This window comes from Polyodon spathula, chromosome 13, assembly GCF_017654505.1.
Source record: "Polyodon spathula isolate WHYD16114869_AA chromosome 13, ASM1765450v1, whole genome shotgun sequence".
Taxonomy (NCBI): domain Eukaryota; kingdom Metazoa; phylum Chordata; class Actinopteri; order Acipenseriformes; family Polyodontidae; genus Polyodon; species Polyodon spathula.
In genome coordinates, this window is record NC_054546.1 from 22,854,657 (window position 1) to 22,882,636 (window position 27,980).

Sequence of the window (27,980 nt, forward strand, 5' to 3'; positions counted from 1 at the left end):
TGACTGAATAGTAGTAAAGGTATTTTAGAGAAGAGATAAAAGAACATTTAACTGAACCACAAAAGACACAGATTCAGTATGTCTGTGCTCATTAAAGATGTGTCATGCTTAATCATTTAGACTGTACTTTATTCTACCATTGGGACACCATTAAGAGTTGAATGTGATCCTCTACTTCCAAATCAGGAAAGTCCTACTGGGGAGCTCAGCGATGCTTTATTATATTAGTATGAGCAGTCAGGAGTGAAACTGTCATCATCAATTTGAAACCAAATGAAATACATTTCTATATTATATCTTTAAAAAAATAAAACTCTTGAAAGCCAAAAAACAAATGCCTAACATCACAACACATACCTTATCAATGCTTTCTCCCCGAAGTAGTCCCCCACACCTAGAGTTTTAATTTCCTGGGGATCTAGACTGCCCTCCATTGTCTGCGTCACACTGACCTGCCAGGGGAGCAGAGTGCCATGTTATTAGCGACCACTAGAGCAGTCTCATTAAGTGTTACCAGCTCCCACTCCAGCAGTCTCATTGAGTGTTACCAGCTCCCACTCCAGCAGTCTCATTGAGTGTTACCAGCTCCCACTCCAGCAGTCTCATTGAGATTCCTGACCGCGACCCTGCAGGCATTCCCCAACATGAACACAGCACTGCCCTGGACCGCTGATGTGACTGCAGGCACCAACGCTGCCTAGACTCTCTCAATGCAACTTCAGCTTTCAGAGTTATTAAACTGTATGTCTGAGGAAACAGTGAGCTCTGTGCCTTGTCTTTCCCTTAATAACACTAGCCCAAACTGAGGTCAAGTGTTTGCTTTTCCATTTCAATAGTCTACCCTCGACTATTAACCAACAAACCCTAATTTCTGTTCTTTTTGTTGTTGTCTTTTTCTATAATGCCTGCCATTCTTTTAAAGCTGCCTGCCAGGTCTTAATCACTGGGCCCCTATCATGTATTCAAATAAATGTTAATAGAGTTGTTGGAATTCAAGTTTTATTTAGCATAACAGAGTTTATAAAAGATTACAATTAAAGCTATGTGAATAGGGTCATTCAATGATACCCTTGCCCCCATACATCAAGCACACAGCATTCTGAAGACCCTGCCAGCAGACCATCTCCATTTGGCAACAAATGTCTGATATGTTATTCTACAGGGATAAAACTGTTGTAGGATTTCTAATATCATAAGATTTATTCTGTATTTGGCAGTAGTTTTAAATAATTTGCATTCAATAAAACAGGTTTGCAGCTTTGTAGACAGACCCCAATATCATATTTCTCTATCCTTATTCAATGTCTCTTTTGAAAGTGGGCCCCCGAACCTCACCTCTCCTACGGCTATGATGAAAAAGGTGTTTCCCTCTTCTCCCTCTCGTATGATATATTCTCCTTTGTCATAATAGTCCTGGAACAGTGAAAAAAAAGTCTGACAATGGTTGAAAATTGCTAATGTTTAAACTATCAAACCCCACATATATATAACTGCATTTTTATGGGTGCAATCACTTTTTTGTAGTTGTATAGCAAATACATCACTGAGACTGCACTATAAAATTACTGTACCCAGCATAGTGCATTAACATTGCAGTATAGATATTTTCATTGTTTGTTTTCCAAATGGTACTGAATTCAGTGTATCTACCTTGGAATGCAAAACAATTTAACAAAAAACTTTAACATCAACTACAAGGCATTACTACTTGTTCCTCTTTGCAAGATGTTTTCAGTTGTCTAAGTCATAGCTGGATGTCAAAGCTCCAGGAATGGTAATTCTGATGAATAGGTGGTATTCTCAAAAAAACATCAAATACCAAAATCTGAAAAATGCAGAATATGCCAATTAACATTCAGAAATATCATTGGCATATTTTTGTCAGTCCCCCCCATTTCCACTGTTTGCAACTACTATTTAAAAGTAGTTTTGCTGTTAGAACATAAGAACATAAGAAAGTTTACAAACGAGAGGAGGCCATTCGGCCTATCTTGCTCGTTTGGTTGTTAGTAGCTTATTGATCCCAGAATCTCATCAAGCAGCTTCTTGAAGGATCCCAGGGTGTTAGCTTCAACAACATTACTAGGGAGTTGGTTCCATACCCTCATAATTCTCTGAGTAAAAAAGTGCCTCCTATTTTCAGTTTTGAATGCCCCTTTGTCTAATCTCCATTTATGACCCCTGGCCCTTGTTTCTTTTTTCAGGTCGAAAAAGTCCCTTGGGTCGACATTGTCAGTACCTTTTAAAATTTTGAATGTTGAATGACCTTTGCTGCTGTAATAGTGTTTGCCGCCACTCCTGTTTTTGTGTCGTCTGCAAATTTAACAACTTTGCTTACTATACCAGAATCTAAATCATTAATGTACATTAGGAATAGCAGAGGACCTAACACTGAACCGAGTGGTACTCCACTGGTTACCTCGCTCCATTTTGAGGTTTCTCCTCTATCAGAACTTTCTGTTTTCTACATGTTAACCACTCTGTAAGCCATGTATATGCGTTTCATTGAATCCCTACTGCTTTCAGTTTGAGAATTAATCTTTTATGCGGGACTTTGTCAAAAGCTTTCTGGTTACTGTATCAGATTCTAATACACTCGACAAACTATGGTAAACTATGGTAAATCTATTCATATGACCATGGGAAAAGAAGGGGGAAACTGCAAAAACTTGTGTAGAAATAATGTGTTTTTTACAACATGCTCCATGTAACTTACAAAGCTTTGAAAGCCAGGTCCAATGCACATGCACTCTGCATGCATACGGTATACTCACCACTTCCAGACAATCAATGATCTTTGCAAGCTTCTCTTCAGGCAAATCTCTCAACAAAGAAACACTGGAAGAGGAAGAGAAACAATGAGAAACAAGGAAGCTTGCTTGGTTGTGAACTCGAAGGAGCAGCCCTGCCCACTGGGGCTCGGGGACAACCGCAAACCTCAGCCCTGCCCCCTGGGCTCGGGGTCACCCACAAACATAACGGGCTCGGGGTCACCCACAAACCTCAGCATTGCTCCCTGGGGCTTGAGGTCACCCACAAACCCCAGCATTGCACCCTGGGGCTCGGGTCACACACAAACCTCAGCCCTGCCCCCTGGGGCTCGGGGTCACCCACAAACCTCAGAATTGCACCCTGGGACTCAGGGTCTCCAACAAACCTCAACCCTGCCCCTTGGGAACAAATGAATGAAGGAGACTGCTGTACTGTACTCTTCGTCCAGTTGATGTGTAATTGAAGTTAAATAAAAATCAGCAGTGTTTTAGAGATATGAAAATGAAAACCAAATGTCTAGCACTTGAGTTATATGGTACTGGAGAGTGCCATTACCACACGATACAAGCCTGGGTGTGTTTACCTGCGCAGGAAGCTGAAGTACTCCTCGTGCCGTGCCTGGGCGGTCCTCATCATGATGTTCTGAGAGATCTGCCGGTCCAGAACCCAGATCCTGGTGTGGGTCACCGCTGTGCAGCAACAAGATAGCACAGGTGTCACTTTCTCTAGACATGGTTATTCTTCCAGAACTTCAAAACACGCAATCAGCATAGGTACGAAAGAGTACTTTACAACATGACCACTCATTTAAACAGCATACAACTATTTCTGGTCTTTGCCCTACAAGGTCAACTGATGAACATGACAATTCATTTTACAACACATGACTGGTTTGATATATGGCAGTTTATCCAAAGCCTACAGCAAATGTTGTAAATCTGAACAAAATCTGGGGTCCATCTTCACCCTAATATCATAGATTTGTCTTAATAACAGGAAGAATCAGGAAGTCAATGTTTAAATTCCATTTCCCTGAATAACAAGAATACTAAAAGGAATCATTCATGCCCTATTTGCACTGACACCCTTTGCCCTTCCAACTCCCCCACCTTTTACGGTTGCTGTCCTCTTGCAGTTGTACAGTACTGCCAGCTCACCAAAGGCTGTCCCAGCATGCATCTGACCAAGAAGCTTATTGTTCTGTATGACCTCTAGCAACCCTTCTGAAAAACAAGAAAGACATTAATTGTGGCGTTACAATGAGCATTACAATTCATTAAACTCCAAGGTATTTGTTACTCAGTAGCAAGTTTAGTTAACTCTGAGATAATAAATGTAACACCCATTGCTGAATCTGACTGTTTCATGGTAACACTGCTTATGCTATAACAGTGACTGGTTGTGATGTATGGCTATGGTTTGGCTGAAGTCTTTAAAATAGGAGTTGACATAGTTAACCTAAACCATTACTTAAAGCAAAGTACAAAACCCAGGACCAGAGGACACACTTGGAAATTAAGTGGAGATAGACTTAGAACCGAGGGAAGGAGAAACTTTTTCACACAGAGAGTAATGAGGGTATGGAATGCCCTACGTAGTTGAGGCAGAAAAACTTGACAAAGTTCTGAGATCAATCATCTACTAGGAACCGGACGAGCTTAATGGCCTCCTCTCATTCGTAAATGTTCTTATGTTCTTATGATACTAAGAGTGGTCTATTGATGGTTGACCATGTTATTGTTAGTCCAAAGTTTAACCCTCAGCGTACTACTGGGCCAATGATCGTCCCAGTGATGTATGCTGCTAAAACACATCGGCTCTAAATCATCTCTCCCATTTGCTGTTAGAAATGTATTTATTGGACTATTTTAACTAGCAACAAAATGTGCCAACCAATAGCTGAGGGTTTTGCTATTAGTATTAGCCAATTAAATAGTTGTAAAATAAAATACAGCTTTTTATTGGTTAAAAAAAACAAAAACAAGTACAATGCCTATAAAAAGTCTACACCCCTGTGACGGAAAGATGAGTTCTGGTGATGAATCTTCCTTCCGACCTGTGAGGGCACTAAAGAACGGGAGGAGAAGTATCTGGAAGGGCTGGCCTGACAGTTTGTTTCCGGGTCAGGGAAGTGGGTCAGCCTGGAGAGGAGCGCGACTCTGTTGTAAGACCGTATTGATTTGAAAGGTAAACGAGAGGCAGCTGCAAGTAATAAGGCAGCTGCAACCGTTTATCTCGATATCATGCGGGATTACATATAGGGGCCAGGGTAATGCTGATCTTCTCCTTCGTTTGGGTTAACGTTAGGAGAAAAGGACTGAGAGAGGAGCTCTCAGAGTATTTGTGAAGAGTGTTGTACGTGCTGTGTGTTATTTTCTGTCTGTCTGTAATTGTCTGTCTTTGTTGCACTAATAGACAGTTAACGCACATCTCCGGAGCTGTCGAAAGGAGAGCACTATCCGGAGCACCACTGCACTGAGCACCTGCACGTTTTCGATCGCCCAGGACTGGTGACCGTACCGTTGTTTTTGTTCGGGACTGTGCCCTTGTTTTCATTATCCCCGTGCTTTACACATTGTTGTGCATTGCCGGGGATTTATTATTTTTGACGGTCGCCAGACCTGGAAAAGAGCAATAAAGCACTTTCACTGAATCACTGTTGTCTGTTCATCACTCCTGCACCGCATCACCGTGACATCTGTTCCCCTTACCAACCACTTTGCCACATGTGGTGTCAGATCCGAGATGGACCGCAACGCACTGGCGGAGCTGCTGCAGGCACTGGAGATCAGATGGGATGCAGAGGAGAGACGGAGGGAGGAGCGCTATACGGCGCTCATTGAACGGGTAGGGCTGATCGTTGCTGCAGGAGCGACCCCTACCGGAACATCATTGATGTCGGCCCCGAAGGCACGGGCCATGAAAATGACGGCGGATGCTGATCCGGAGGCATTTTTGGTGGCGTTCGAGCGGCTGGCAACCGCGGCGGGATGGCCTCGGGAGTTCTGGGCAAGCCAGCTGGGACCTTGCCTGGTCGAGGAAGCGCAGGCAGCATACCAAGCCCTGAGCGACCAGTACGCCACTGACTATGACCTAGTCAAGCAGGCTATCCTCCGTCGTCTCAACATCACCGCGGAGACCCACCGGACGCGGATCCGCGAATTCCGGAGAGCCCCGGAGACACGCCCCAGGGTGGTGGCACAGCGGTTGTGCGACCACATGGTCCATTGGCTGACCCCAGAGCAGAAGACTGCTCAACAAATGGGGGAAGCCATTGTGGTGGAACAATTCTGCCATGTGGTCGGCGCCGAAACTCAGGCGTGGGTACGGCGCCACAACCCTGACACCCTGGAGGAGGCGGTCAAATTGGCCGAAGATTTTGAAGACTCTTTGACGTCAGCCCGGGTCGGGATCCTGTCAGCCCCTGCCCTGCTCAGGAACCAATCTCTCCCTCCCTCTCCTCCAACACCACCACCATCACCCTCGGTCCCGGCACCCAGACCTCCCAGACCGCCAACCCCGTTGGGCCCCCTTGCCTCCCCCCCATGGAGACCGAGGATGGCCCCCAGCTGGGGTAGAGGTGTTGCCCCTGCCCCGTTGCCCTACCAGCAGCGGGACAGATATTTAACCTATGCCCCCTCTGTCCCTCCACTCTGTTTTAGGTGTAACCAGCCAGGACATAGGGCCAGGTCATGCCCCGCTGCTATGGAGTGTGACGTGGCTGCATGCAACTGGACACCTGGAACGGGTAAGCAGGGGGAAAACGGTTGGGAGGGGCCCTGTCTGATTGACGTGGTTTTAGGGAATGTGAAAACCCACGCGTTAGTGGACACAGGGTGTGAGCAAACCTTGATCAGGACAGCTCTCTTGGGCGGTATGTCGTGGCGGCCACAAGGTCAGGTGGCCATCTCCTGTATCCATGGAGACACGGCGGCATACCCCACCCTAAAAGTATATTTATCGGTAGGACCGATAAAACGTCACCTTGTAGTCGGGGTGGCGGAAAGGTTGCCACACCCAGTTATTCTGGGCCGAGACTGGCCAAAATTCAAAGAATTGGTGCAAATAATGGCAGTCTCAGCCACACACGTAAACGTGGCAGAAAAAGGGAAAAAGGAACGGATTGGTGATGTGTTTCCTTTTCATACTGAAATGTTTTCCCCTCTGTTCCGTCCTAGAAAAACAAATAAGGAGAGACGGACCGCGAAATGGGAGGGAGCGTCTTTGAGACAAGGCTGGGGTCTGGTGGGAGAGTGCTGTAATGGTAACAAACGCCAGTCAAAGGGAGTGGGAACGCAGTGTGACCGAGAGAGCGAGGTTACTGGGCCGACTAGGGCAGAGGTTATTCCAGCCCCTCTCAATATACCGGACCCGTGGTACTCAAGCGCGGACCTAGTGTGGGGCCAAAAGAACGACCCGTCACTGGTGCACGCTTGGGGGCAGGTCCGGTCCATTGAAGGTAAGGATGTTGATGGCGCTGGGCCGCTAGTATATCCACATTTCAGTATAAAGGGGCAATTACTATATAGGGTAAACCTAGCCGCGGGCACAGGACAGCCTGTAACACAATTATTGGTTCCACCGTCTTGTCGGACCGAGGTCATGAGGCTGGCGCATGATATCCTTTTTGCGGGGCACCTCGGAGCTGAGAAGACGAGGGAGCGGATATTGGCTCGATTCTATTGGCTCGGTCTTCATACTGATGTGTCGAAATATGTAGCCACATGCCCAGACTGCCAGCGAGTAGCGCCAGGTCGAGTGCGCCCCGCTCCTTTGGTCCCACTGCCGATTATTTCCACTCCGTTCGAGCGCATTGCAATGGACATAATGGGCCCTTTGCTACCTTCTGACTCTGGGTATACGCATATATTAGTAGTGGTGGATTATGCAACGCGATACCCAGAGGCAGTTCCATTGAGGTCCACTAGTGCAGCTGCAATAGCCACCGAGTTAGCGCAGATTATGGCTAGAGTAGGGATCCCCAAGGAGATTTTGACTGATCACGGAACCAATTTTTTGTCCAATACGTTACAGCAGGTGTACAAAATATTAAAAATACGTCCCATCAGGACGTCCGTTTATCATCCACAATCGGACGGTTTGGTTGAACGTTTTAATCAGACCTTAAAGTCGATGCTGAGGCGATTTGTAACACAGGAGCAGAAACATTGGGCATCGCTTCTTCCCTACCTCCTTTTTGCGGTGAGAGAAGTGCCGCAGAGTTCAACGGGGTTCTCCCCCTTTGAGCTCCTGTACGGCCGGCAGCCTCGCGGCATTCTCGACCTGCTGAGGGAGGGGTGGGAGGAGCACAAAGGCTCGTCTAAAAATGTAGTGAAGTATGTGCTCCTACTACGAGATCGGCTGGATTTGGTCGGTCGTTTGGCCCAAGACAACCTCAGATCGGCTCAGCACCGACAACAGCAGCATTACAACAAAAATGCACGGATTCAAACCTTTCGACCAGGGGACAAGGTAATGCTGCTACTTCCCTCATCTGAATCGAAACTGTGTGCTAAATGGCAGGGGCCGTATGAGGTGATTCGGGCTATAGGGAAAGTAAATTATGAAATTAGACAGCCCGATCGCCGAAATGAACGTGAAATTTATCATGTCAATTTGTTAAAGCCCTGGCAGGCAAGGGAGGTCTTATTTATAGCCCCAGGCAATATGGAGGATGATTTAGGTCCCTGTCCAGAGACCCCGAGCACAAGAGCGATTTCTATGGGGGAACAATTGGTTCCGGATCAGCAAAGAGAGCTGCGTAAGCTTATTGAGGAGTTCAGCGATGTTTTTTCTGACGTGCCCGGCAGGACAAACTTAGTTGAATATGACATTATCTCTCCACCAGGTGTCACAGTGCGAGAGAGACCGTACCGGATCCCGGAAAGTCGACGAAGTGGCGTTCGCAAAGAGGTATGGGATATGCTCGAGCTTGGGGTGATTGAGCCTTCCAGGAGCGAGTGGTGCAGTCCGATCGTCATAGTGGCTAAGAAAGACGGCACCAACCGCTTCTGTGTGGATTTCAGAAAGGTGAACGCTATTGCTAAGTTCGATGCATATCCCATGCCTCGGGTCGACGAACTTTTAGACAGACTGGGAAAAGCGAGGTTTATTTCCACTCTGGACCTGACGAAGGGATACTGGCAAATCCCTTTAACCTGCAGCTCCAGAGAGAAAACCGCATTTTCAACACCAGAAGGGCTGTTCCACTTTAAAACCATGCCGTTTGGGCTACATGGTGCGCCCGCTGCCTTTCAGAGACTGATGGACCAGGTTTTACGCCCACATCATGAATATGCAGCAGCGTATATTGATGACGTGGTGATTTACAGCTCCACCTGGCGAGAGCATTTGGCTAGGGTTGCAGCCGTTCTTCAGTCTCTAAGGGCAGCCCGGCTGACAGCTAACTTGAGGAAATGTGCGTTTGCCAAAACAGAGACTCAATATTTGGGATTTTTAATGGGGAATGGAAGGGTGAGACCTGTAGTCACCAAAATCCAGGCTTTGGTTGATGCAGCGATCCCCAAAACCAAGACTCAGGTGAGGTCACTACTGGGCTTAGCCGGTTATTACCGCCGCTTCATCCCCGAGTACGCCACAGTGGTTAATGTGCGTTTGCCAGTCGACCTCACCAAATTTAATTAAATGGTCAGCTGAGTGTCAGGGAGCGTTTGATACTATTAAGCGTACACTTTGCCAGGCCCCCAAGACTCAGGTGATCACACCTTAGATTTCACCAAGAGATTAATCCTCCACACCGATTTAATTAAATGGTCAGCTGAGTGTCAGGGAGCGTTTGATACTATTAAGCGTACACTTTGCCAGGCCCCCACTCTTATCACACCGGATTTTATCAAGAGATTCATCCTCCACACCGACGCATCGGATGTAGGTTTGGGTGCAGTCTTGTCCCAAAAAGTAGCTGGAGTAGAACACCCGATATTATACCTCAGTAAAAAAATGTTACCTCGGGAACGCAACTACTCCGTAGTCGAAAAAGAGTGTTTGGCCATTAAATGGGCTACTCACTCTTTACGATACTACCTGCTGGGACACTCATTTGATCTGGTCACAGACCACGCCCCACTCAAGTGGTTAAGCACAATGAAGGACAGCAATGCCCGGATAACTCGGTGGTATCTGGCATTGCAGCCCTTCATGTACCACATGGTACACCGTGCGGGGAAAGACCACCAAAATGCGGATTATTTTTCCCGGGAGGGGGGAGTAATGGGGAAGGTAGATTTAGCCGAGTGTTCCTTCGGCTCCACTCTGAGCGGTGGGATATGTGACGGAAAGATGAGTTCTGGTGATGAATCTTCCTCCCGACCTGTGAGGGCGCTAAAGAACGGGAGGAGAAGTATCTGGAAGGGCTGGCCTGACAGTTCGTTTCCGGGTCAGGGAAGTGGGTCAGCCTGGAGAGGAGCGCGACTCTGTTGTAAGACCGTATTGATTTGAAAGGTAAACGAGAGGCAGCTGCAAGTAATAAGGCAGCTGTAACCGTTTATCTCGATATCATGTGGGATTACATATAGGGGCCAGGGTAACGCTGATCTTCTCCTTCGTTTGGGTTAACGTTAGGAGAGAAGGACTGAGAGAGGAGCTCTCAGAGTATTTGTGAAGAGTGTTGTACGTGCTGTGTGTTATTTTCTGTCTGTCTGTAATTGTCTGTCTTTGTTGCACTAATAGACAGTTAACGCACATCTCCGGAGCTGTCGAAAGGAGAGCACTATCCGGAGCACCACTGCACTGAGCACCTGCACGTTTTTGATCACCCAGGACTGGTGACCGTACCATTGTTTTTGTTCGGGACTGTGCCTTTGTTTTCATTATCCCCGTGCTTTACACATTGTTGTGTATTGCCGGGGATTTATTATTTTTGACGGTCGCCAGACCTGGAAAAGACCAATAAAGCACTTATTCACTGAATCACTGTTGTCTGTTCATCACTCCTGCACCACATCACCGCGACATCTGTTCCCCTTACCAACCACTTTGCCACAACCCCCCTTGAACTTTTTTCACATTTTGTTCTGTCAGTGCCTCAGAGTTTCATATATTTAAATTAGGATTTTTTTTCCACTTATCTACACACCATACTCCACCATGCAAAGGGGAAGAAAGTTTTTATTGAGAACATATATATGTGTGTGTGTGTGTGTGTGTGTGTGTGTGTGTGTGTGTGTGTGTATATATATATATATATATATATATATATATATATATATATATATATATATATATATATTAAAAATACAAAACTGAACGATCATAAGTTGGATAAGTCTCCACCCCCTTGAGTTAATACTTGGTGGAAGCACCTTTGGAAGCAATTACAGCTGTGAGCCTGTTGGGATAGGTCTCTACCAACTTTGCACACATAGAATTGGCAATATTTTCCTCAAGGACTTCTCTGTACTTTGCTCCATTCATTTTCCCTTCCATCCTGAGAAGTGCCCCAGTCCCTGCCGATGAGAAACATCCCCATAAGATGATGTTGCCACCACCATGCTTCACAGTAGGGATGGTGTTCTTTGGGTGATGCACTGTTTTGGGTTTGCTCCTACATAACGCTTTGCATTTAGGCCAAAGAATTCCATTTCAGTTTCGTCGGACCACAAAATTTTTTGCCACATGGCTACAGAATCTCCTGAGTGTTTTTCTGCATACTTCAAATGGGATTCAAGGTGGGTTTTCTTGAGTAATGGCTTCCTTCTTGCCACCCTAACATACAGGCCAGATCTGTGGAGTGCTTGGGATTTTGTTGTCACATGTACACTTTGATCAGTCTTGGCCATAAAAGCCTGTAGCTCTTGCAAAGTTGCCATTGGCCTCTTGCTAGCCTCTCTGATCAGTCTCCTTCTTGCTTGGTCATCCAGTTTGGAAGGATGGCCTGATCTAGGCAGGGTCTTGATGGTGCCATAGAACTTTCAGTTCTTAATAATCATCTTGACCATGCTCCAAGGGATATTCAAGGCCTTTGATATTTTTTATACCCGTCCCCTGATCTGTGCCTTTCAACAACTTTGTCCCGAAGTTCTTCTGAAGCGCCTTGGTGCTCATATTTGAGTCTTTGCTTTGAAATGCACTACCCAGCAGAAGGAACCCACAGGAACTGCTGAATTTATCCTGAAATTATGTGAATCACTACAATTTAATACAGGTGGAGGCCACTTAACTTGGTGTGTGATTTTGAAGGTGATTGGTTACACCTGATCTAATTTAGGATTTTTATTAAAAGGGGGGTGGACACTTATCCAACCAAGCTATTTCAGTTTTTATTTGTAAATAATTTTGTACAAATTTCTAAAATATTTTTTTCACTTGGAAGTTGTGGGTTAGGATGTGTAGATAAATGAAAAAAAAAAACAATTTTAATGCATTTTAATTCTAGGCTATAAGGCAACAAAAGGTGAAAAATTTGAAAGGGGGTGTAGACTTTCTATAGGGACTGTATCTCCGAGCTGATGGTTGAGAGATGGCAAACTTAGTGAGTGTGTTTTGTTGTGCTGCCGATGAAGAAAGAGCATCATTTATAGGTTTTACAGCTTCTGAAGCCAATAAAATGTATACCTGTGCGAACCTATATAGGAATCGGGATGGGGATGTGTGGCAAAGTGGTAAATGATTACAGATGCGTGCAGTGCAGAGTGGATACAAAACAGGCAGACAATGATTTCCAGGTGCAAGGGTGTTTATTGGTTTATTAACAATGTCCAGAGCCTTATGGTGAACTCCTGGAAATAATAATAATGGAGTGATACATCACTCTGTATTTGTAAATCTCCAGGTTTGACCCGTAACCAAAAGTCCAGTTCTACACACCAACACTAAACACAAAACGCAAACACACTTATAAGTGCTAGTGGTGTATTACAGTTCTCCATGAAAATGAATGTGGGTGAAAGTGATGTCCGGGTTTATGCTGGCTTTTGCTATAGTCTGTAGTCTATTAAGAAACAGACAACAGTTAACAAACTCTAACAGACACAAGACAAAAACTCATGGTTCCCAATACGGTAGCACAGACTCCTTGTAGGTTAAAACACTAACTATTTAACAAGGAACAGATCACTTACACTACGCCCCCTATTTATACCCTCGCTCATGACCCCTAGGTTAACAAGCGCATCCGCTCCTCCAATCCTCGGATGCCATGCCGTTTCCCGTCCGAGTCATTGAGCTTGGGTGCCATAACTCTGCCCCCTTCCTAAATGACTGATTTCCACATACCCTAAGGAATAAATTGTCATGCCATTTAGTTAAGGGTACTCTGTTCCTTTTACTCAGCGCCCTCACAGGTCGGGAGGGAGATCTAACACCAAGAATCATTCGATCTCTGTCACAGGATGACAGAGATATTGATTTAAATTAAGAGAAGGCTGGAGAAGAGGACAATCTTTACCTGCATTGTTATGCATTATGAAAACCAAACAAACAGCATAAACCATATATAATATAGTATGGCATAAACACCTACAACAATTTTGCACTCGATGTGAGGTAAAGATTCTGGTTAAATTTTTTTTTCTTTTTTTTTCATAAAAGAAACTAACTGGTAAATAAATGTCTGTTTATGGATGAAAATGCACTGCGGCTCTGGGCTATTGATGCCATTGCTTGCAGAGAGGTCTATTTTAATAATTGTTTATGCAGATTTATTTTTTATAAAGCAAAAAAAAAGTAAGAATAAATCTGAATTTATAGTAATATTTATTAAACATGTATTTGCTTGTTTGATTTTTTGAAATTCTGGATGATTGTAGGATAACATACTTGGCTAGTTCATTTTTGTACTTTCATTAATATTAGTTTATTTATCAGGCGCCTTTATCCAAGGCTACTCACAGAGACTAATATTTATTCCTAGCGTACTAAAATGTTTATAATATTGTGAAAATTAAGCCAATGCCTTGTGGGTGTTGGTATAAAAATTTAACAACTTTTATTAAATAAAAAAACGAAATGGCTTTTGAGGGCCAGTACGGTTTACCTGCGGTTCAGGCCTGTTTGTAAGTATATGCTTTGCTTGCAAAATAGTATATATTTTGTATATGTTGTTTGCAGACCATTTGTGATTTTTGTTTTTAAAAAAACACATGCTGGAGATTTGTATGTATTTTTTTAAGTGTTTATTTGCATTGTTGATTCTGAAAATACTGGATGTTTTGAGGATAAAAATAACATTTGTACAACAAGCGTTTCTTTGCTAATAAATATTTCTATATTCAGTCCAGAAATTATGTTAATAAGACAGAACAAAAAATTCAATGTCTTACATTTCTTGTGGTATATAGGTTTCATACAATAATTGTTATTTTTGGAGAAAAATGTATTCATTTGCTGCTCTATCATAAGCGTGTTCATTTGGGCTTGAACAGGTAGACGTGTGGGGTACAGTGCAGTGGCTGTGCCTTTGTACCCAGAGGTTTAAAATGGTGCAATATGGGTTTTGTCTGACCTGCTAGAACATAGAGATGGTTCCCTGGCTCTCCTTCCTGGATGACCAGCTGTCCCTCCAGGTAAGTCTTCTCATACATGCACTCCACCATGTCCCTGGTGTGCTGGGGATCCAGCTTCTTCAAGAAGTCGTTGTTCGTGATGGCCTCATTGATCAGCTTCTTAGTGCTGCCAGGGAAAGAGAGGAGAACACTCAGGTCTTCCAATTCCATCAGCCTCTTAACATGAAGAATGCAGTACTGTACTGTATACATTTTATATATTGCACAGGCTACACATCTTTAATATTTCAATCTGGTAAAAGTATGTATGTAATCTGATTATGTTGAAGATAGAAACTGTGCTTTTTAGAAATAAAAAGTATTTACCATCAATGCCTGCCTGGGGACCATCGATGAAAATTTTCCATTTGGCTAAATCAGTGCATCTTATGTCAAGTTTAAATGGTATCAATTTTATAATAATTATTCCTGACAAATAAATGAAATAAATAAACAGGGAATACAGAGCTAGGTGATGTCTGTAGTTAAGTCTTTGTTAATTTCTTACCCAATATTTTGTATTCTGTGGCCCCTAAACCTCAGAACATTGATTATGGTTACAGTGAAGCTGTGTGGTTATCCTGCACTGCACAGTGAAGCACAGCCCTTATGAGCAGAACATTCAGTCCTGGGGCTATTTTAGGCTGCTAATGGTGTGACGGTTTCGTGGATTAATGTCCTGTCTTCAAACCCAGAACACATGGGATCCCAGGTCTATGGAGGTGAGAGACTGGTGAGTTCCCTGGATTCAGCACTGCTTTAAACTCACTATTGAAATGAGCATAAGTAAGGCCCCTGGCTGGGTCTGCTCTGCACCGATCACCCTATCACAAGAGTGTGACTGCAATAATAGGGTTCACCAGGGTCAACACAATTAGAAATGTATTTTAACTGGAAGTCATTTCATGACTGTGTCAATAAGAAGAAGAAGAAGAAGAAGAAGAAGAAGAAGAAGAAGAAGAAGAAGAATGAAACGTGTTTGGAAACATGGAAAATGCACACAAATTGTGTTTCTGGGTTACAAAATGGTCCAATTCTAAAAAATTCAGAATGAGTACCTGTCACAGATGGCTTGTAGTGGTGATGTCAGACCCAGAAGAAACACACAGTACTGTGAGTTGAAATGGTGAAGGCGCTTGCTTGCAGCGGTTTATTGCAAATAAAATAAAAAGGTTTGACACAAAACAATGCTCACAGAGCAAAATAAAAGGTTGAACACAAAACTGACACCAACTAAACAAACAAGTATAAACACTAAACAAGTATCGTGCGAGTTCTCTCACAAAAGTAGCATTTGTTATTTTTTTTTCCCTTCTCACTCCCGTTCTTTCTCCCTGAACACATAACCCTGAGTGAGTGAATTGTGCAACTATTTATACAGCTGTGTTGGGATTCAATTACTAATTAATTATTCACTTGAACCCCAGCATGTGAACTAATTTGTGCATTTACCGTGCTCAAATATTATTACATACTTTATGTGCACGTGAAGTGATTGTGCAATCCCTGTGCCTAAATACAACTATATATTTTAAATCATTTGTGCTACACAGACCCATTTATATCCTGTGCACCAAGACCTATACACCAACATTAATACACTACACACAACATATAACACAAAAATACACACTGGGGCTGGGCACTTTACCATACACCTTTACCCTTGTTTGCAGCACACATGGCCTCAATGGCCACCTCAAAATTCCAAAAGTCTCACTCAAAGTCCCAGGCCAAGAGCAGGGAATTCATGGGGATCACGGATGGCAATGTTGCCAGTAGCCAGACTGCTACTGGCAATGCTGTCAGCAGACCTTCCATCCTCGGTGTTTCATCGACTAACCGACGACACCTCAAGAGGGCTCGACAGTGATTCAGGCGTCCCAGCATTACCTCCCTCCGTCCCCCCACTCAACTCAGCCCATCTTACTTACCCGTACATCAGCGTTGCTTTCTTTCTATTGTGCCAGAATCTTTCCATCTCAACTACAGCCAGCTGCTGCTCCTCTCTGCTGCTTCAGATAAGTTCTTCACTGTGCAATGCAATTCTTGGTCACTGAACCTGACATCTCTGAGAAACCGGGTTGCATGCCACAGATCCTCAACTACCCACCTCCACTGGGTAAACCCAGACTCTCCATCCTCGCCGTTCCACTTCAGCAGCTATTTCAACATTTCTTCCTCTCATACACCTCATCCATAGCATCCTCCCATGGCACTGTTAACTCTACCGGATGAATCAGGCATGCTAATCCAGACCACAAGACAAGGTCTGATTGAATGTTTGTGGTGGCAATCTCAGGTGGAAAAATAAGCCATTGACCAACATCTGGCAGCAATTTTCCAGTCTCTAGCAGCTTCCAGTTGTCCTGGGCAAGGCTTGGTTTTAACAGCTTTTCTTGGTAGTTGCTCTCCTGGATGGAGAAATATTGTTTGGTGTGTGTAATGCTTCGATGGAACCAATGCTAAGGCCAAACATCGCAGCACCTAGTCATGGCGCCAAGTAAACCGTCCTTGGCTAAGACCCACCTTACATCCTGTCAAAATGTGCCTTAATGTTGCAGGTGATGAACACAAAGGACATGAGGGATCCTCACCCATCCAGAGGTTTAGGTTCTGTGGTGATGGAAGAACATCATATGTTGATCTGATGAGGAAACTTTTCCTGCTATGTTACATTGTCCATAGGTCTTGCCAGCCGATCTTGCATTGTTTCACACTTTCCAATCTCATCCATTCTCCCTGCTTGGCCTGGGAAACAACATTTACACAGCTTATCCTCTCCTCCTGCTTTTGCACCTTGTTGACTACCAGCTTCCTCTGTTGAGCTGGGGTTGCCTTGTGCCATGTGGGAGGAGCTAAACTGAGACCAAGACCCCCTCTACCATGCTAAACTTGCCCCATAATATCACCAATTCGAAGGGCAACCTTTGCATCTTCCACGGCTTTCTATGCCGCCCACTTTCTTCCAGTTTTCATCACAGGTGCTACCTTCCTTACACATTTGTCACGTGAATCTACTAATGTCATTTCCAGTCGGACCTTGGTGCACTTAAACTCCTTGGTTAGAGCAGAGACTTGTAGTTGCAGTATTCCTTTATTCCTGCCAGGTAAGGACCTGCTGTCTATGTTCAACCCTTCCACTGCTTGTTGTCTAACTTCTCCCACACGAACTGTGTCCTTTAGATACACATCATACCATCTCCCAAGACTTTTCACTGGCTTCTCAAACACTGTTGGTATTGCCTCACCATTAATGTAGAACATTAAATCTACTACTTTACCTTTAGCTATAGAGATTGTTGGACATATTTCCTGAATATAATAATACATGAACGTGTATTAATGATATAACTGGACTAATTAATGAAACTGCTGTGTCTTAGGAAAAAAGCAAACTGCTGTCTCTTAAGAAAAAAGGCCCTTTGGTTCCTGGCAGGAATACTGAACTATGAGACCTACTGATTAGAGGACAGGTGTCTGAACTGGATTAGGCTGAGCGGACAGTTGAATTATGTACAGATAATTCACACATGCAATAACAATAGTTTTGATGCGAGGAAGACATAAACTAGCAATGTCCCAGGGAAAAGAACACTAAAACATCAAAGGACTGTGAGTTTAAAAAAAGGCAAGACACACAAATGATCTCATGAAAGTAGCTATTTAGCAGAGTGAAAAAGACTATAAATATCCAAGCGAATTGAACATTTTCGCTCCACATCAAATGTAAACAAGGTGGTGTCACCCTGCTAAGCAAAGCTGCAACTCCAGTACCCTGCCTAAAAACAGAATCAAGACGCGGAAGCAGACTGGAAGCAAGTCAACGACCACAGCAGTGAGACTGAGGCCCGGCTAGAGGAATGTCGTAAAATTGACCGTCTTATCAGACAAACCAATCTAGATCTGCTGTACACCTAAAACCACAATATCCAAAAGAAACTGTACCCTGCTACCTGTGTAGCTAAAAGATTCAGCAAAGAGGACAGAGCGGACGGACGCTGTTGTGGATCCTATACCGTGAACTGAAGACTATGTTGCAGATGTTTGTTGATTCTATCGAAAACTGAAAGCTTTGTTGCCAAGTTTAATCTAACATGGGATTGAGGAAGTCTGCTGAGAGAATGTTTGTACTGGACGCTTCAACAAATTGAGTTTACAAGCCAGCAGACCAAAAGTCTAAGCTTCAAGGAACTGTTGAGTATAATTCCAGTTGCATTCTCCTTTCATGGAACTAAACTAATTAATTGTAATTCACACAGATTTGAACTATTAATTACTTAGTTTGCACAATTTGCGTGTGAATAACTTTTAGTGAAACTTGATGAAGTAACTACAAGAAATCTGCTTCATATTGTTGTATGAAGAATTTCTTTAAATGTAAACTTGCCATATACTTAATCTATATACCAATAATAATCTTAATATGTCATATTGTAAGATTATCTGCATCATCTCAGTTGAGGCTGTGTGCTTAGATGTGGGCATGTGCAAGTGGAAGTGACAGCATGGGAGAAGTACAGGCATGGAAAGATACAGAGCAGTTGGAAGCAGTTTGAAAGCAAGTTGATAGCTGCAGAAGCTAAACTAAACTTAAAAAAAAAATTAAGATGCTTAAACTAGTAAGTGTGCTAGAAATGGAGCTGGAAGAAATAAGATAGCAACAGGATCTTGAGGAGCTGGCACACCCACAATTCATGGAAGTCTGCACCACCACTAACAGACTGAAAGCCACCAGAGAGATAGAAGAAGGTCAAAACAGCTGGGTTCAGGAAGGCAGCAGCAGGAAAAAAAGAAACTTTGTCAAACACAACCACCAGAAATCAAAACATCCAACAAATTTGAGCCACTTCAAAATTTACAGTGCCGAGAAAAAGTTTGTGAACCCCAATGATAATTATGGAAATTCCATAGTTTTACCATGATAGCCTTGTTGAATCAAAACTTTTCTTAAATATCCAATAGGGTTTATATTAACCAAGTCTATGTCTTTTGAAACAACATTATGTATGCATTAGATGAGTAATTAAGATTCAGGGTATGTGAAAAAGTAAGTTTCATTAGCTCAATTAAGGGGATAATTAGAATCAGGTCTTTAAATAATTAGATAGATCTTCAGTTTGGGAGGCCCCATCCTACATAAAGATCAGAAACTTTGTGATTTTGATCTTCACCATACAGGTGTGTGGAAACATGTCATGCCACGATCAAAAGAAATCTCTCAGGACCTCAGAAAAACAGTTATTGATGCTGTGGGAGGGTAGTGGGTGGAGCTTTTGGGAAGGACCAGAAATGACAGCACACAGGAGCCGGAAATGGAGATTAGTCCTTAGAGCCCTGTACCATCAATGGTATCAGGGCAGGGTTTTATTTTACAAAAACAATAAAAACAGAACAGTCCGGTATTGCAAAAAATAAACAAGAAAACCACCTGGAATACCAGCAATGGTAAACTCAGGTTTGAAATAAAAAGAGTAAACAAAAATGTCACGGTTACAAAATAACAACAAAGGAAGCACTGGGTTTCGTTGTGGTACTGCGGTGGGTTTCCTCTCACCGCTTCTTAGCTCCCTTTCACAGATCAATGGCCAGTCCTCGGTTCCTCACTCCAGTAATCCAACAGTGTCCAAGATTTTCAAGCTTCTGTGAATAACAGCAGTGAATGAAAGCAACAAAGCAAGCCCAGCATGTGTTTTCAGTTCAGCCCAGACAGCGCGAATGGCAAAACCATACTGCTTAAATACTGCCAAGTCCCACCCCTGCAATCAGCACGCTGCCCCACGTCAGCCAATCAACGAGAACAGCACAGCTGATTGCAATGATGGGACCCGACGGCCGCATGGTTCTACCTTGGGCCAAGATGGCTGCCTGACCCGGAACTTCCTGCATGGTCAGAGTTCAGCCTCCTGATCCAATCACGGTCAACCCTACACAGCGCTGCCGGTGGTCGGGAGGGCAAATTACGACAGGGACTCCTTCCAGTCCTGTCACAGATGCTCATCAATCTAGAATGGGTTACAAAACCATTCAAACCTCCGCCAAACCACTCTCAGACAGATATACTACAAAGGCAGAAGGTTCAAGACCACAGTCACTGCACACTGGAGCAGTCGTCCTACCAAAATCTCTGCTAGAACAAACTGGAAAATCACAAAGAACCCCAGAGTAACATCCAAGGATCTGCAGGCCACTCTTGCCTTGGCTAATGTGAGTGTTCATGACTCAACTGTCAGAAAAAGACTGAACAAGAATGGTGTTCCTGGACGGATAGCCAGGAGGAAACCACTGCTCTCTAAAATGAACACTACTGCTCGTCTGAAGTTCGCCAAAGAGCACATGGTTGATCCATAAGACTTCTGGAACAGTGTGCTCTGGACAGATGAGTCAAAGGTAGAACTTTTTGACCTCAAACGTTATGTTTGGCGAAAAACAAACACTGTGTTTGAATAGAAGAACCTCATTCTAACCGTCAAGCATGATGGTGGGAGTGTGATAGTCTTGGGCTGCTTTGCTGCCTCAGGACCTGGACGGCTTGCCATCATTATCAGAACCATGAATTCTACATTGTATCAGAAGATTCTAGGGGAGAATGTCAGGCCATCCGACCATGAGCTGAAGCTGAACCGAAAGTGGGTCATGCAGCAGGACAATGATCCTAAACATACAAGCAGATCTACAAAAGAATGGCTGTAGAAGAAGAAATTCTGCTTTTTAGAATGGCCTAGTGAAATTCTGTACCTAAACACCATCTAAATGTTGTGGCAGGACCTGAAGGGAGCTGTCTATGCAAGACAGCCCTCAAATGTCACCGAGTTGAAGCAGTTCTGTAAGGAGGAATGGGCCAAAATTACTCAAAACTGATTTGAGAGACTGACCAACAGTTATAGGAAATGCTTAGTTGAAGTCTTTGCTGCTCAAGGGGGTGACACCAGTTACTGAATCTAATATTGAACGTTGAATCATTTGTGGACAAATAAATGTTGAAAAAGTATCATGTTTTTGTGTCATTTGTTTAATCAGGTTATCTTTATCTATTATTAGGACTTAAATTAAGATCTAATAACATTTTAGGTTTGAAATATGTGAAATATGTGAAAATCCTAAGGGGTTCACAAACTTTTTCTCGGCACTGTATATTTATTTCAAGCCTCCACCCGCTGTTTTAATTGCATTTGGATCATTCCAGACACCACTTGATACGTGAACGCAACAAACTCAGCAATGCATTATCCACCGCTGGTTAAAAAAATAAATGAAACGGACACATTTGTTATATAAGGTAGGCTCTGTTAGGTAGTTGCAAATTCCTAATATTGTGAAGGTGGCTCTTTTGATAAAAAAAAAAAAAAAAATGAATAAGTAATAGTAATAATTTCCTACTTATTTTGAATATTAACTCTTAAATATTTAGCCGGGCTGTTTTGAGAATAGGCCTTGGTGGTAATATATTTGTTTTAATTAGTCATGGCCCCAAATTAATCAGTATACTCTCATTTGGCCCCGAGAAAAATATTCTTGGTAACACCATGACCTGCAACGCCTGGATTGTTTTGTTGGATTTGTAAAATATTCCGAATGAAATCCGCCCATTGAAGAATACCGTCGTGCACCTGTCTGAAACACAAACAAGCAGAATCAGCATCACAATGAGCCACAGGCCAGACCCCAACAGCAGCAGGAACAACATCATTGGGACCAACAGGTAAACAAGATGCACCGCTTATTGGAGATTTCCCCAACTCACAAATTGCACAGTACATTAATCAACATGTCACCTGTAACATTCCAAATGACCTGATAGCACCTGTATTCAGAGACGGTGTCTTGAAATGGCAGCAGCATAAATGCAACAAGTACTGTCTAAGATCCAAAAAAAATCAAATACAAGGTGGTGATAGTTTGTCGCTAATGATGAGTTAACCCGAAACAAAAGGGAACAGAGGTTGAAGAGGACAATGAGCTTGAAACAAAAGGACCTGAAATTCAAGTTCACTTTGCTCCTCTGCGGGCTGCAGAGGCAATGGCTGAATTCAGAGATGTAGTGGCACAACCTCTTCTACAAAATCTAGAAGACATGCTCAAGCGCCTTAATAAAGATCAGCAGAGAGTGTTTGACCACATTGCTTAAACTTTGCAATAACAAACAACCCCATCCTCTGCATGTTTATGAGTGGCACTGGAGGCATAAGGAAGACTTTTCTTGTTCAAACTGTCACAGCATGGGTAAAACAAAGCTTGGGAAAAGAAGAGGCAATCACAGCGCCCACTGGAGTTGTAGCTTACAATATCAATGGGATGACCATTCACAGACTACTAATGCTTCCAGTGGACAATGGAAAAATATAGGTGTATCATAACCTCTCTGTTGAGGTACTGTAATACCTTTATAAAGACATGCGAGATGTGACCCTCATTACTGATGAGGTGTCCACGATTTCCAATGTCACCTTATTGTACATCCATCATTGTCTGTGTGAGATTTTCCAGACTGCTAACACATATGATGACTGCTTTGGAAAAACCAACATCTTATTTCTGGGGGATTTGCTACAGCTTCCACCTGTGCATCAGAAACCACCATATGTGCCAGTTACTCAAGAGGAATTGCACAAACTGACTGGCTCTATGGAATCTGTGGAATTTTTTTGCGTATGATCAACTCACACGTAATAAGTACCAGAAACAGGACAGAACTTTTGGTAACCTCCTTAACTGTGCCCGACTCGGAGCCACCAACTAAGCTGATTGCAGATTGTTGAATTTGTGCTTGATACCTATGGAAGAGGAGACATTTCCAGCTACAAAACACAAATGATCAAACACATGAAAGACTTAGATGACAAAAATGCAAGCTCAACCTGCGTCATGCCTGCTGTAGATGCCTGTAACCAGATCCTGGCTGCCGTGCTTGATCGTATGCCTTGAGAGGACATCCATCTTATGGACAGTGGACTGCCCTTGAGACTTCCAGAGAAATGTGCTGAAAAAAATGAACGCCTACAAGGCTGACTACAGTCATACAGCTGGACTGGAAAGAGTACCATAAGAGTCAAAATTGGCTGCAAACTGGTGCTTCACAAGGACACTGACATTGTCATTGGTACCATCAATGGAGCAATAGGGAAGCCTCAAGCTGTTTCCTACTATCTGGAAAACACAAATATGGTCAAAACCATAACCTCTAATTTAACAATGGATTCACCCATACCTTTGAATGTTTGTAGCAATTTACATGCTCCATAAAGTGGGTGTAAGTTTCACCCACCTGTCCCTTTTATTAGGGTCAGTAACCTGACCAGGTTAAAACTCAATTTCCCATTGTTCCTTGCTATCACCCTCTGTTCACCCTCTGCCCCCATTGGCTCATTCAGATATCCACTCCTCCAATCTCAGAGCTCCTTGGAAGCCAGAACCTGTTTAATGCTGGCTGGCTAGGCCAGGAGAGCACTCCCTTTTTCTTGAGGAATCCCTTTTACAAACAGCATATTACTTAATTACAGTGTAACTTTAACTTTATTTTAGATAAATACAGGTGCATCCATTTGCTCTTTTGTTAAAATACTTGTACTTTGTCAAAACATTTCTTTTTTGTTTACACTGTTACTTGTTTAAGTTTAGTTGCTGTTCAAGGTCTGTTTAGGGTTTGTTTTTGTTAGTGTGTTCAGTCTCCATTTTGTTCCTGATCCTCCTGATAATTTCCAAATAGCTGTTCACCATTCAACCCGGTACTACTTGACAGACTCATTATTTTCTATGATCGCTATTTTTTCATCAACCTTCATCCATCATCATCAGTACAGGACTCTATTCGGGACTTCATTATTGTTGGTGAGATTGTTCCTTTTCGGTTTGCTGTTTTTTTTCTACTTTACTTTAATTTTGGTTTTGGTCTTTTCTTTACTTTGGATTACATGCGCATTGCTTCACTGGACTTGTTAGTCCTAAATTTCATTTATCATCCTTTGCCATCAAGACTGGCTTTGTTTGTTATTGGTTTCCCCATATAATTATTCATTCACCTTTGTCTTTTTTGCCTGTCGCTGTGTTGGTTTTGTATTGGTGTGGTGTTTGTGTGTGTGTGGGGGTTTATTGAATTCCCACCGGACACTGCATTCATTTCGCTTTACTGTTATTTTATTTAGATGTTTGTTTAGTTCACTTTACTTTCTTACTCACCTGTACCTTCCACTTAACCACTGTTCTCTGCAATAAGTTGTTGTCCTTCTATTTCATTTATTACATTATAGTTCACAACAATAAACCATTTGTTCGTGAAATTGACACCTCTGATGTCCCTGCTTTTGCTGTCTGTCACTCTTCCTGACTTAATTAATTATTGATATTAGGCCAGTAGTATCTCCTTAGGGAGGACAGTACAACTGCTTCTCAATTGTGCAGAGTGATCATTACAGAATTGTACAGAATCGTACAGGGACCCTTTGTGTCTCATTAAATTCATATTCAAATTCATCAGTTTAAATTGTTGGAAACCTGATATCAGAAATGGAAAATCAGACCTTGTCTTCACTAAACTTCTCTGAGATTGGAGATAGGCCCCATGTGACTATCAGAGAGCCTGCCACAGAGATAACTGCCTGCCATAGTGATCTGTACATTATCCAAGAAGGGGTGTAGCTTTTTGGAGGCGATGATGATGAAGGTAACCTTACTGACAGTGAGGCGATAGGGCAACTGACTGAGCACTGTTCGGATCTCACCGAGTGGGATGAGCAACTGGAAACGGAGCTGTCTGAGTTCCAGGAGAGCACCATTAACCATGAACAGGTCCTGCGAGATTACATCGAAGGACGCTTTGCCGATATGGAGAGGCGAAGGCAAGAGGCCATGAATGAAATTGATCTGGAAGTGGGGAAGTATCTTAAACACTGCAATGTGCTGTGGGGAGAAGAGCTGAAGAAACTCTTCAAGAAGTCCAGCACCCCTCATCTGCCACTTGCTAAACCATACCTCTCCTCTGGAAGGCAGTCTGCACTGCAACAATTCTCCTTTGAGGGTGGGTTGACTGATTACCGTGACTCCAGAAATGAAGGAAGTCTTCACCAAGCAAAGCTACCAATTAAGATCAACTTCCCGGAGTTTGGCGGAGAGACCAACAGAGATGTCCTTGACTACCTGGACAAATGCGACGAATTCCTTGCACTATGGCCCATGACACCATATGAGATCATGGCAACAATGTCCAGTGTGCTGAAAGGCTCAGCAAAGAGCTGGTGGGTAGCAGAATGCAAGGGAATCCAGTCCTGGGAACAGCTCAAGGCTGTCTTCCATCAAGCCTTTCTGCCATCCAACTTCCAGACCTAAGTGGAAGATCGACTCTGCTCCAGAGTACAGCTGCCTGAAGATTGAATCCTTGACTTCGCCTACGACTATCGTGCCCTATGTCTGCGCTGGAAGCCAGATTTGGAGGAAGTTGAAGTGGTCTGACGGATTCTCAACAGCTGTAGTCCCAAACTGGCAAGTTGTCTGAGGGGAACGGTGAAGACAATGAAAGAACTGATGTGCATCGGGACCCAGGTGGAGAGAGACAACGCTGCTCAGTGGGAGTACTGGGTCAAGGCAAACGTTATCAAAGCTGTCCAGGATAAGAAGAGCAATAAAGGAGCTACCAAGAAGCCCGCAGAGGTCAGCATGGTGAGAAGCCAAGAGAAGAAGAATATAGCTCCTGCTGCAAGCCTGACTCTGCTGATCGTTGAGGTGGTCGTTCAAGAGCTCCAAGGGCCTGCAGTCCTGGATACTGGGAGCACTTTTACTCTGATGAGAGAGAGTCTCTGGAGGAAGATAGCTCAACCAGAGGAAGAACTGGAGTATGCACAGGACCTATATTTCAAGCTGGCGGATGGACAGTCCCACCAGGCCAAAGGTCAAGTTCGTCTCACTTACCTTCTACATGGAGAGATATGGTTTATAGGCAACTATGTCCAGGAGGATTGTCATCTAACATTCCCTCTTGTCCTAGGCCTGGATTTCCTGAAGAAAACTCATACCCAGATTAACACTGTCAATAGACATTATAGTTTTAAACACCAGAAGGATTTCTCCTACCATCCTTTTTTGCCATAGTTCGAGTGGGAATCTTCGTGGCACAGGTCTTCACCGAGGATCTGTTTCTACTTCCATACGGCTGGCCAGCCACCTACTACCTCTGGTCCTAAGCCAACCCAACCGGCGAAGGTGACCATGACCATCACTTCATCTGAACCATTGTCGAGCTACAACTCCAGAAGCTCCAGCAGATGTGTCACCGGTCTGCAGTGATCATCTAGGAATGACCAGTCACCCGTTGCCACTGAAAAAGGCTTTGATCAAGGAACAAGTCCAATACATGCTTGTGGATGGAGTTATCGAACCATTTACCTCCTGTCACAAAGACAGCTGGAGTGGGGGACGTCAGACCAGAAACAGGAACAGGAAATAAACAAAGAGAGGTGGAGTTTGGTGAAGCTGAGCAAATGGTCTCAATCAGCATTTAATAATGAACAGACGGATAGAAAATAAAAGATTGTAAAACAAACAAGACACAGGACACGGAACTCATCACCAAAACAAAATGGACTATACAGACAAAACACGGTGAGCTTCTATTTTAACTATTATTATTATTACAATTACCTCAGTCTCCAATCCCGTTCTCCACTCACCGAACACACAACCCTGACTGAGTGAAAACATGCAGCATTTATGCAGCTGTACCGAGACTCGATTGCTAATCAATCAATCAATTGGAGTCGCGGTACAACTGCACATGAATTAATAAAGTGCAATTCCCCGTGTTCATATATTATTACTTTTTACTTTCACGTGAAGTGCTGTGCAATCCTCGTGCCTAAATACAAATATACATTTTAAACACTCATGTTACACAGACCCGTTTATATCCCGTGTACCAATGACTATACACCAACATTAACACACAACATACAACACAAAATACACACAGGGGTGTGCACTATTGCCACACCCCTCATGGTCCTCTCCGGTGGTGCTCACAGAGAAGAAAGATGGAGGATACAGGTTCTGTGTGGACTACAGGAAACTGAATGCCAAGACCATCTTTGATGCATACCCCATACCCCAACGGCTGATGGAGAGGGTGTTAGGAGACCTTCAAGGGAAGATCTGTTTCATCTACATCGATGACATAATTGTCTATTCGTCAAATCTAGCACAGCATCTTCAAGACCTTGAAGCTGTCTTCCACAAACGTCATCTGGCCCATCTGACTCTCAATCTCAAAAAATGCCACCTTCAAACACACTCTCCATTTCCTCGTCATGTGGTTTCAGGTGAGGGCGTAGCTGCTGATCCCCACAAGCTCAAAGCCATCCAGGAGTACCCCATACCTACCAACTTGAAGGAGGTTCATCGGTTCCTAGGTTTGGCCGGGTGGTACCACAAGTACATCCCCAGGTTTGCGGATATGACTGCATCCCTAAACTTGACTGCATCCCTTGAAAAAGAAGGATGTCCCTGCAAATAGATAGGAGAGTGCCAGAAAAGTTTCAAACTCCTACAAGAAACTTTGATCAGTCCTCCAGTCCTTGTTCACCCAGACATCAACAAGACGTTCCGTGTCTTCACTGATGCCAGCGATGTAGGACTAGGAGCAGTTCTGACCCAGCTAGAAGGAGAGTATGAGAAAGTAATAGCCTATGCCTCAAAATTACTGAATTCTGCCGAAAAGAACTA

General features: G+C 43.5%; 1 protein-coding gene across 4 annotated transcripts in view; it reads right to left on the reverse strand.

Annotated features, from left to right (window-relative positions):
- The window catches only part of LOC121325426 (cGMP-dependent protein kinase 2), a 101,466-nt gene that overhangs the window by 68,037 nt on the left and 5,449 nt on the right, over positions 1–27,980 (reverse strand). For 3 of the 4 annotated variants that reach the window (XM_041267890.1, XM_041267891.1, XM_041267889.1), the window contains exons 2-7: positions 14,234–14,400; positions 3,882–3,995; positions 3,356–3,461; positions 2,775–2,838; positions 1,336–1,413; positions 358–452 (exon numbers count right to left, since the gene is read on the reverse strand). In XM_041267890.1, the coding sequence (XP_041123824.1) occupies positions 358–452; positions 1,336–1,413; positions 2,775–2,838; positions 3,356–3,461; positions 3,882–3,995; positions 14,234–14,400 (624 nt within the window). The remainder of the gene's footprint in view (positions 1–357; positions 453–1,335; positions 1,414–2,774; positions 2,839–3,355; positions 3,462–3,881; positions 3,996–14,233; positions 14,401–27,980) is intronic. The other variant, XM_041267892.1, reaches the window with a different exon arrangement.